This window comes from Anas platyrhynchos, chromosome 4 (genome assembly GCF_047663525.1).
Source record: "Anas platyrhynchos isolate ZD024472 breed Pekin duck chromosome 4, IASCAAS_PekinDuck_T2T, whole genome shotgun sequence".
Lineage (NCBI taxonomy): Eukaryota > Metazoa > Chordata > Aves > Anseriformes > Anatidae > Anas > Anas platyrhynchos.
Window position 1 is genome coordinate 67,327,051 of NC_092590.1, and position 11,779 is coordinate 67,338,829.

General features: G+C 33.4%; 1 protein-coding gene across 6 annotated transcripts in view; it reads right to left on the bottom strand.

Annotated features, from left to right (window-relative positions):
• The window catches only part of JAKMIP1 (janus kinase and microtubule interacting protein 1), a 149,470-nt gene that overhangs the window by 30,358 nt on the left and 107,333 nt on the right, over nucleotides 1–11,779 (bottom strand). For 5 of the 6 annotated variants that reach the window (XM_027457410.3, XM_027457408.3, XM_005019447.6 and 2 more), the window contains 4 exons: nucleotides 11,444–11,572; nucleotides 7,148–7,231; nucleotides 4,069–4,131; nucleotides 2,744–2,842 (listed from right to left, as the gene is read on the bottom strand). In XM_027457410.3, the coding sequence (XP_027313211.1) occupies nucleotides 2,744–2,842; nucleotides 4,069–4,131; nucleotides 7,148–7,231; nucleotides 11,444–11,572 (375 nt within the window). Of the gene's footprint in view, nucleotides 1–2,626; nucleotides 2,843–4,068; nucleotides 4,132–7,147; nucleotides 7,232–11,443; nucleotides 11,573–11,779 lie in introns of all 6 variants that reach the window. The other variant, XM_072037790.1, reaches the window with a different exon arrangement.

The window sequence follows — 11,779 nt, forward strand, 5'->3', positions numbered from 1 at the left end:
GACTGGAACTGCAAAAACTTCTTTGCAATAAATAATGTCAGTTATAACCTCATTTCACTATTGCTTTCTTTCATTGAACAAATGATTACTTAGGAAGAATAAACTGCGGGAAAAAAAAATCAACAAATATTATCACAGATTTTCTCAATAAAATTAAAGGCGTGTATCCACTCCTTGTTTATTCTTCAGTTAACTTTTGTATTAAAGCATATGAAATCCCCAGACCTATTCTCTTTACAACCCAGGATGCTGGGTTTTAGCACAAATATGCCTTTGTGCTAAAGCTAAAAAATTATAAATTTTTATTTGTCTAAAACTAATAGTGTTTCTAAAACATCCAGACCATCTACTTGATTTTCATATGTTGCTTCAAAATATCATTGCTATTATTTCTTTGGAGGACAAAAATACAGTAAAACAATAAGTAAGACCTCTTACTTAAATGGAGTTTTAACATGGTTGTGAAAATGACTGTACTGAAGACCCTGGAAACCAAGGCCCTGGATCTTACTCTGAACTCACTATGGCCATGGGAACATGAGTGAAGAAAATCGTATTTCTTCTCCATACAACAATGAGAGGTACCGACAACAAGACCTTCAGTTTCAATGAAAGAGAGTTTCTGCAAATATTTTACTTCTGTCCATCCATTCATGCCTGATTTCCTAAGCCATAAAATGTGGCACTTTAATTGATAATGGCGGGAATAAGGGATGAATCCATTCACTTAAGCAGATTACAAAGCATGGCAACTCTTGTTCATTAACTAGTCTAAACCTAATTTGAAATTACAATGTTGAGAGAAATATCTCTGTGCTCTGTATATTTCCTCCTCCCCGCCCCAAAGGCTCTATTTTAAATAATTTTCCTAATTGTTTCCTAACAGCCTAATTTTGAAATAGAATTAAGTGACATAGCTATTGTAATACAAAACCAGAAGCTTAATTCTTCTGTGATCATTATAGATTTTTTTTTTAATTAATCATTTGTTATTGCACTAAACTTACATGGATTTGCTTGCATTAAATGATAAAAAAAGATTCAGTTTTCTACCCTAATCAATTTTTTATCTGAAATAATTTAACTGTTCTGAGAAAAATACTGCTCTGATTATGAGAAGCATTTACAATTTTACTAAAGAATTAACATTGTCAATCACATTTGTGTCTATGTGCTTGCCTACTAAGGAGAAAAAACTTTTATTGCAATCACACAAAAATACTCTCATTGTTATTCTGTGAAACAAGTCTTCAAAGATTTGGCAGATAACAAAACTAGACACATTATACTGAGCTACTTTTCATGTAATTCTTGTATGTGGAAAATACTTTTATGAAGGATGTTTTGAAGCACTTTTTTTTTTTCTTTTACAAGTATATATATGTATTTCAGATTGTTTTACTTCTAAAAGCACGTTTTAGGGAGCAGATTCTAGGGTAACTGCCAATTTAATGCTAAAGTGTTCAGCATTTTACTCTACAGTTGCTTAACAGAATACAAATTATATATATTACAAAGCACTTTTATCTTCCAGAATACTTACTGAAATTCCAATAATCTAAATCCTTAATTTAGAATATAATGTGCTATGACATTAAAAGGTATGGTAGATAAAATAAAAGATTACAAAATAGACTAAGAAATATCAAAGACAAAATGCAGAATGTCCATATAACAGGATGACATGACATTTTCATCTTTATCAGAGAAGTTATACATGCCAAGATTTTTGGTGAAACGTGCTGGATGAAAATTATGGAGGAGCGACTTTGACAGGTTTCTTGGAGAGTCTATTCTAAATGGTGTTAAGAAGGCTGATGATCTTTGAAACTGAACAATGTGTTATCAGGCAATACGACTGTGTGATAATGCATCACACCCAACTAGTTTACTAAACTCCATACGGGCCCCATTTATGAGGCAATGAGAACCATTGCTTTCTACTGTGATCACAGGCTACATATTCAAATTTTTATTCACAAAAATTATTCAGTTATTTCATTAACTCAAAGTATAGAATTTGTTAAAGAAGTTTGCTAGGGGCAACATACTACTTCCACTTACACACTGTGTAAGTGGTGTACTTCACCACTAACTGACATTCTCAGAGGGTTTTTTTCCTTCTTTTAACTGAGTGATGAAAATTATTTCAATTCCATGACCATTTTATCCAATCAGAAAATGGATTCAGGTAAGAGAAATGATTTCAAAGCTGCTATCAAAATGTGTTCTTTTAAGATCATTTTACTTCATATTAATGCTGTCAATCTTAAATCAATGTAGTTAAAAGCAATTATACATTGATGTGATGGATGTGTCAGATCTTTAGATTTCAGTGCATGCAAGATGTGAGAAGGTGTGTTAATTGAAGCAATGCCAACCAATGCTGTAGTATACATACTGAGTGATTTTACATGCAGGAAAGGAGTAGTTATGGAAATGAAACAAATAAAAAAGGCAAAATACTGCAAAACAAAATATTTTATTAGATGTAAAACAAACTATATGCAATATATATTAGCTATATTACATCTTCATAAACATTAGTGAGCACTCTCTCCAAAACACATTAAGGCAGTGGCATCAATTTCATTATCCCAAGATACAACATTTAAAAAATAGATACCTAAGTGATTTCCCTTAAACATGCACCAGACATCAGTAATCTTTACAGGAATTTCAGCTTGGGTTCAAACATAATTTCTGCTCCATTTGAGAGTTTGCAACAGAGAGAATCTCTTACTTCAAGCTCTAGCACTCTGAATTCTAACAGCTCATTCTGGTCTTTTGCATCTTGCATCTCATTCTTCAGCTGATGCTCTTCTTGTTCCATTCTGTAAATCTAGGAGACAAATACAACATCATTAGCACCCTGTAAACAGTGGAAAAGACATCATACTAAGTTATGGATCAGGGCTTTAGACAAAATGTTGGTTTTTTTCAGTTTCTTGGCAGCTACTAGACCTTGTCTTGGAGATAAAGAAGGAACTTACCATCAGAAAAGTGTTTTAAGAACTGACAGCAGAAAATAGTCTATGATCTCTTAGAATAAAAATGTGGAAGCCAGTAAGAAAAGTGATATGAATACTGTATCTAAACAAATTAAAAATATAACCTTTCTTTTAAAATCAGGTGAATAAAACTGGATTCAATTAACATTTGCACAGACTGTTCTTATTGTCTTTGCATAACCAGACATTTACATTTTACAGCATATGAAACACAATAATGGAGAGTATTTTAATGTCTAATTTTTTAATTTTCCAGACTTTTGCTTTAGGGCACTAACAATGACAAAACAGAAATTCAAAGCTGACTCTTTGTTATGCCACCTAATAGTTTTGGTCTACTGGCTAGCTTAACTGGGTGATCTTTTTGTATGAAACTAAACAGAAGTGTAGTACCTGGTGGAATGTGCTATAACATTTAGAATACCTGTGTAAGTGTCTGAATAAATGAAATCCAGCTGTAACTGTTTTTAGTCATGCACTTTTCTTTATCTTGTTTCAATTGTATTAATATTGATCTGCTAATAACAATAATAATTGTTACATTCTGAGTACCAACTAACATTCCCTGCAGCATCAGTGAAGGACAATGAGGATGCTTAGCTCTGAATACTTCAGAAAGGAAATGATACAATAGACTTAAATCAACTAGTATTACTTAATGTGTGGAAAAAGTGTAAAAATCCAAGGCTGGAGTGAGCAGGAAATTTTAGTTGAAGTTTAAAATTTAGCAGTCCTGACAATAGTCATACTTGTGTAGCTGGTAAAATATAGCATTCCACATTATCATTAATATTTTAGATTATGTTTTGGCAGAAACTAGAAACATCAGTGGCCTGTACAAAATGTAATTCCACAGTAAAGAGCAGCTTCCATTCCCAAAGAACACAAAAGCATATTGATAATGGTACTTTAATCAGAATTTCTGTTTCTGGAGAAAAATAAAGTGTGCAATTTTTATGTTGATGTTCCAGTATTTGGTACATTCATTTCCTTTTACCATTCATTTTATGATAAAGGACAGCAATTGTGAAAAAAATCCCAGACTCTGAACACATACCTTCTCTAGCAACTCCTGATTTGTTCTGATTAGTAGCTGCTTTTCTTCTACCCATTTTGAATCCTATGAGGAAGAAGAGGATTAAAAAGATATATATTCATATATACATATAGTTAAACAAGACAAATAAACATACTAATTACAAGATTCCAGACACCGTTGCACATTCAAGTATAAAAATGGTCACACATCAAAGAATCATAAGTATTTCAAGGACAAAGAGCAACTGAAACTGCAGAGAAAATAAAAGTTCATTTCTTTCCCTGAAGCTGTCTCCTGTCTCCTAATTTGTTCCAGCCAAGCATTTACTTTAAAATGTTTGCATATTGCAGTAGTGGGTAGAGAGAGTTACATGACATTTTGTGATTTAAATAATATATATATATATATTTATTCAGCTATTTATTTTTCCATTGCAAAGAGTTGGGAAGTTTCTTGCAAAAGCACCCCAATTTGTGTTCTATAACATAAATCCCAATGGAGAAAGGGAAGAAAAAGGAAAATAACTTTCAGGGACATACAGTTCCCCAAAAAAGTGTGAGGATCAAGATAATACACAGTATTTATGACAAGGAATTCAAGGTATGGAGGAAAGACAGTGATGTATGATGGTCTTCTAATAAAAAATGTATTTCTATTTGATCATTTGCTCCAAAGCTCCTCTTTGCTTTTATGTTTTTCCATGGATTCAGAAGGCTTCATCAAATATCCTTATAAAGACCCAAATTACAAAAACAAAGTTGGACATTAGTATTTAATGGATTTTAACAGTCAAATTCACTCTGTTCTCTCTGTAGAGAAACATACAACCTAGTTCATTGTGCTCTAATTAGTTTAGTTAGACAATGTCCAACAACTTATATGACATTGCATCCTTAAATCAAATTATTTTCTTGCTAAAAAGGACAATTCATTTAAAATCTAAATCTCTTCACTGCAGCATTAAGGCTGATACTTCTTTTTTGTCAGCTACATGTATGTATTTGCACATTGATGCTGCACTAGAAATTAAGGAAATCTGGCTAGCCAAGCCCCTCAACTAGATTTGAAAAATCCAACAAAAACACTCCAAGACAATATTTATTCCAAATACCCTGTTTTTTCTACTTTCTGTAGACAATAGTTTCATATTCATGAATACGAATATGAAATTTTTGAAAAGGAAAAAAGGTTTTTTTCTCCATTTTTTCTCCTTTTCTCACTTACATACAAGAATGGGCAAGCACATTTTAATTTTCATGCAGTAAACAAGTTCTTCAGTGTTATGGTGTTAAAAATGTTATGCTGAGAAAAATGTACTAAAATGAGTGCTGGAAAAAATTGTATTTGGAAAGAATTTTTGAAATAAATGAAATGAAGGAGTCAAGTTTCAAAATATTTTTTAACAACACGATTTTAATTTTCTGGCTTGAATTTGACTTCAGGAAAATTGTGAAGGTATTTGCAGTTTCTGTTTCTTACAGCTGTAATATAATACTAATAATTCCTGGGATAATGCACTAGAATCTTTTATTTCACTGTTTATTTTTGGAAAACATTCTAAGGATGGATTCCCCAAATGAACATTTCGCAAGTGTTACTAAATTATCAGTACTACCTTCTAGATGATGGAAAAAAAATTAAAAAAAAAATCACATAGTGCACAAAGAATTCAGTTTATCATCACCACCTTTTATTTTGTTGAATATAAATACTATCAGGTTAGGAAAACTGAATAAATAGGTTCTCAGGATCTCAGGAAGACACTGAGACCACTTCTGTGAAAAGGTAATGCTAGTGTACAAACTAGCCCACTAGGGACAATATTGTATTGCTCCTTGTGATGTCACATCCCTGTTGGCCATCTCAGATTACCAAGAGATACAAGGTTGCAAATGTGGTTACGAGGTGTTATTATTAAGAGTTATTATTATTATAAAGTAATAACTAACTGAATTCTAATTTCCAAGTATACTTTTTTCATGTACCATTCCAGAAACAGAAGTCACAGAAGTATTTCTTACATGTGTATCCATGGTTGCTTATCTTATTCACATACATTGAACTTATATCTTACACTGTAATAGTCAATTATTTTGTTAATATTTTCAATTACACAGCAATTTGCCTACAGCACCTTTATCATCAACAAACTAAAATGTCCACTGTTGATCCTCAAGAGGTTTTCAGTTCCAATTGCTATTCCAAAACCTCAGTGGACCAATATTGTTTGATTGGTAACATATTATTTATTTTAGTAATATTTTATTTACATACAATTTACTAAGCAAATTGAAATTTGTGTGGAAGTGAGCATAAACAATTTTATCAATTTTTATCCTTAATATGAATATGGTCCCCTTTGAATTTATACAGAATTTTACAGTAACCTTTCTTACACAGAATAAATAGTATTATTTGTAAGTTGCTTTTATTTGATGCTACAGGATTATTAGTCTTTGAAATGCATTTCTATAGATAAATGTGTCTTATTTTATTACCATATTACCTGCAATCTTAAATTACTACTTTAAACAACAAACAAAGCACAAAATAACCTCCCTGATATTCTCAGTGTGTTTCAGTAGTTATGCAAATGAACATCTTTTAAATGCAGTTCTAAAACTCTAACCAGCCTTCCTGAAGATCCTGGACTTTTTAAAATATGCACTACTAGCATTTACAAGGTACACTGAAGCATGAGGCCTCATTTTATCCTGTGTGGTGGTATGGAAGCATCTTTTTCCTAAACTATGCACTAAAAATATTCTAAAATACAAATACAGAATACACATCTTGTTGGAATATATAGCAAAGAAACAAAACAGAAGAAAAGCCTGCACTGAATGACAATGGGAACAGAACTTAGAATGCGTGTAAATGTGGATACTCCAATATCACACTTTAGTGTTAGAAAATTAATCTTTGATGGACTTTTTTTTAGTGTATGTAATATTTTCCTCTAAGTAATCCACTGCTGGAGTAATAATTAGGCTGCATCAGTCACACTAACACACCAGCAGGCAATGAAGATGGCAAGGGCACCACTGCATGCAAGGGAGAAAATGACGTGGCAGAGGACATTAAGAGAGCCTTTTACCTGTCCTTTCTCGATTAGAGCTTTCTCCAGGTCCTCAATTTTTGCCTGACACCTGAGAAGATCAGTTTGCAGTTGTTCACGAGTCTGGGGAGAAGAGAAAAATGTTATAAATTGTGTGCATATGCATGCACATACAAATGAACCAATATATTTACTCTTATACAGAATCAAAGGATGCTTTTCACCCACCTGTGGGTCATCCAGTCAGCTTTTAATGGTTTTTATTAAAGTAATTGTTTTTGGCTGTATGTTACAAAATACTTAAAAACATCAGTTAAATAATGTTTTTCTTTCCTAACCTATGAAGATATTAACATCACATATTCAGTGACAAAACTCTTCCCAGAAGAGAAAGAAAATGTTAGGAACAGAAAGAGTAATTCATAAGAAGAAGATATTTGTAAGGTAACTAGGCAGAAAGGACAAGACAGAATTGCAAAAAGCAGTGAATAAATTAATAACAGCCTCTGATTTTTAAAAGGGCTAAGAATTAATAAAACATATAGACCCAAAATAATTCGTTTATCCCATAAACAGCATATACCACTCATTTTTCCTCTTTCTACATGATTCTTAAACTATCAAATAGGTATTACCCACTGAGTTCAGAGATGACCTAGAAGCATCTGCATCATATAACGCACCAAACAAAAAGTGTACAAAACTGAGGATATCTGGAGATCTTCAGTCAATGAGACTCCTTGGAACTGCTGCAAGAATTTTCTGACCCAACTTTAGGTACTTTTTTACTCACACAGTTCAAAAATTCCCACAAGGATCTCCTTTGCGTCTTCACATCCTTGTTGTTTACCTCAAGCCTCATCCTTGAACGTAGCAGGAAACGTTCATCACACGAGAACATTGGGCCAAAACTAACCATGAAAAAAGCTGCCTTCTGAAAACCATCTGACTCCCTCAAACAACAGATTTGTATGAATGTGACAAAAAAGATGAAAATGCCTTTAACAACAAAGAGCAACCATTCTAAAATGTATTAAGGGACATTTTTCAAATGCCTGCAAAATAAATTTTTTTGAAGCTATTACAAAAATATTCATATCCTTGTTTCCCTTCCCATGAAGACAGATGAAATATATAATGATCTCTCATAAATGTCAAATACATCAGTACCTCTGAAATCTTAATTTAACAGTATATGTAAAAATGCTCCCAGACTTCTTTTTTTTTTTTTTTTTAAGAAATAAAACAAATAATTTGCTAATCTTTGAGATTAAATGAACAGCAGCTGCAATCACATCATATTGTTAACATTGTAACAGCCTTTTGGAATAGTAGAAATTGCCACACAATGGCCAGGGGAAAAGCAACTCTTATTCCAACCAAAAGCATGTGCAGTGAAATACTACCACAAATATTCTTCAACCATGCTATCATACATCAGAGAGGCTTCAAATAAAAAAATAAAAAATAAAAAATAAAAACATAAAAAATGATAGATACTAAAGGACAATGTCTAGCAGGTGAAGGTAGCCAGACTATGGCATTAGACCACTCAGTTCTGTCTCTAGATTTACATCTACCTTGAGAAATTATTTACTGTTCTTGTCCTCAGCTGAGCTTCCTAGGTAGGGTTTCAAATGTGACTAAGCTTTTGTATGATGTTGAGAACTCTAACAAAAAAAAACTACATAGAAGAAATTCCTCTGTTATAAGAACTGTATTTCACAGAAAAGAATAAGTGAATATTGGTTGAAAACCAGACAAACTTGGGGAAAAAAAAGAAAAAAAAAAGACACATTTTAAAAGTACAATCTGAATTTCCTACATACTGGCTCTAGGGATAATAGACCAGCATTTTAAGATGTAAGTAAATGCAGATAATGTCAAGCAGTCTACTTTGTAACTTTTATTTGAAAAGCTTTGTGTATTAAGGCACAGCAATTCTCCTCCCACAAACATACTGCTTCTATGCTTGAGAAAATTCTGTAAGTGGATTTTAAAATGCTTGGCAGAAAAAATGATGTGGATGTAATGGTAAAGTGAGTAATGTATGCTCATCCGTAATCTAACAATATGTAATTTTGTGAGAATTTTATTAATTGTTTAAGCAGTAGAAACATCAAGTTAGCAGCAGCTCTTACCTTGGGGATAAATCGAGTCCCTCTCCACCAGTAATTTATAAGCCTCATAAAAATCTTTGCCTTTCTGCATTATTAGCAGCATACTGTGGTGGCACAGGACAAGGTAACACGTAGCAAGGTAGAAATATGTAGTAAGTCACAACATGTAATACGTTTCTACAATTTTGTGGTTTGTGGTTATTTTTTGCATTTTTCTTTCTTTTTAATTCTTAAATATATTTTTAGAATCAGTCTTACTGAGCTTGAAAGAGAGCTCTGGAGATTTTCTTGTCCAACTGCTGTGCTCAAAGTAGGGGGGCATGTATAGCAGGTTGTTTGTCTATCTGAGTTTTGAACATCTCCGGGGATGGAGATGCCCGAACCTCTCTGCGAAACACATTCCAGTATTTGACCACCACATTCTTCCTCACGTCCAGGATTTTGTAGTTCCCTTTGCTGAATTTCATGAGATTCCTGCTTACTCTATTCTCCAGCCTGTCAAGAACCCTCTAACTGGCAGCACAAGCATCTCATGTATCAACTAATTCTCTCAGTTTCGTATCATCTGGAAACTTGCTGAGTAACCAGGTCATTAGTGAAGAAGTTAACAGTAGTGGAACCAGTAGCTACCACTGCAGTATATCACTGGTGACTCACCTGCAGCTGAATTTGTGCCACCAGTCACAAACCTTTATGCAATTTCAACCAGTTTTCAGTCCAACTCATTGTTCACTTATCTAGTCCGTACTTTATCTGTTTGTCCACGAGAATCTTATGGGGGAGAGTGTGAAATGCCTTACTAAAGCCAAGAAAAACAAGATCTATTGCTTTCAACTAATCTCTCAAGCTAGTCGTCTCTTCATACAGAAGACTATCAGGCTGTTTAAGTGTGATTTCACCTTCATAAATCTAAGCTGATCACTCCTGATCACCTTCTTGTCTTTCACATGTTTGGAAATGGTTTCCATGGTTATTTGCTCCATCCCCTTCCTAGGGACTGAGGTGGGACTTACCAGCATTCAGTTCCCCAGATCCTACTTCTTGCCTTTCCTGAAAGTATGAGTGACATTTCCTTTCTTCCAGTCCTCAGGAACCTCCATGCAATTGTCAGGATCCTTCAAAGAGTGGTCTCACAATGACATCAGTCAGTTCCCTCAGTATTCAGTACTCTACAGGTTCAAGCTGTACTTGATGTAGACTGAAGGACATGAGGTGAAGGTGAAGTTTCCAGTCCTATGGCTAGTTCTTACCCCTTTGGATGTTATTCAGTAGAGAGAGACCTGTAGATACGCTTTTACATTTCTAGATATGCCCCTACATGCAAGGAGTTGGGATAAAGCAGAAAAGATGTTGTATCTAGTAAATCCAGCTCTTATTTTCACAACAGAGCTGTTCAGTGAATAATTGTGAGGCGTGAAAATACTAGTCAGGTCACCAAATCATTATGAAGCGACTACTCTGCTCCCCAGTTTGGAAAACCAGCATGCAAGATGTTGGCATGATTTCTGCTGACCTCATCCCTATGATTTATTTAACTAAATGGTTAAACATAGTGATGGCAGAAGTGTAAATGAAAAAAGAATACATACTATCTCATACCTCAAATATCTCATTAAAATCTTACTAAATAGATTGCTGTGAGGTTAAAAATGCATTAATTTCAGAGAGAGTCAATCATGCTGACCTAATAGGAAAAAAAGTGTTTTTTAATGAATACTCTCTTTATCTGAGATTGTAAGAACAAATTGAGACTTCATACATTCAGAAAACACTTGAAGAAAAATTCTTACTTTGTCAGATTGGCATCAGATTTTTAATATGCTCATTGTAAAGGTACTAGAGTACTCAATACAACTTTTTCTCCAAATAATTTTAAATCCATCTCCAAATTATTTTATTCAAATAATTTCAAATCCATCAATCCAATCCATCCGATTTGGATTTTAAATCCAAATAAAGGCATCTTACTCCTGAAATCTTTTACACATTAAGCACACTAGAATGAAGTATAATGATATTTTGTTTAGATCACACCAGATAAATCTAAATTGTTGCATAACTGATAATATCCTCTAATCCTCAAGAACATCCACACTAGGCATTTTACTGACCTGCAAAGATATCTCCTACAAGACATCATTTTTTTTGGCTTTTTCAACTATTTCAGAGCTAAAAGAAATTCCAGTTAAAAATAAATTAAAAAAAAAAAAATTACCCTTGCTTCTCTCTCTGCATCCAGGGTTCCACCAACTTGTTCTTGAAGCAATGCGTATGCTCTTTGCAAAGCTTGATACTCTCTTGTTAGCTGGCAGAATCTTAGTTCAGCTTCTTCCTTTGGTGTGCTCTTAATGAAGAGGGAAAAAAAGTGGGTTTGTTTATCTAATGACAAATATATATGATAATGTGTTTTTATACATAAACAGAGACATAAACACACAGCAAGAAACACAATTGTACTGAGTCTCAAAGTTCAAGAAAGCTTTAAAAAAAACATCACAGGTAGAAATGGAAGGAAAGATGACTTGAGGATAAGGTAGAAATGCAGAGGATG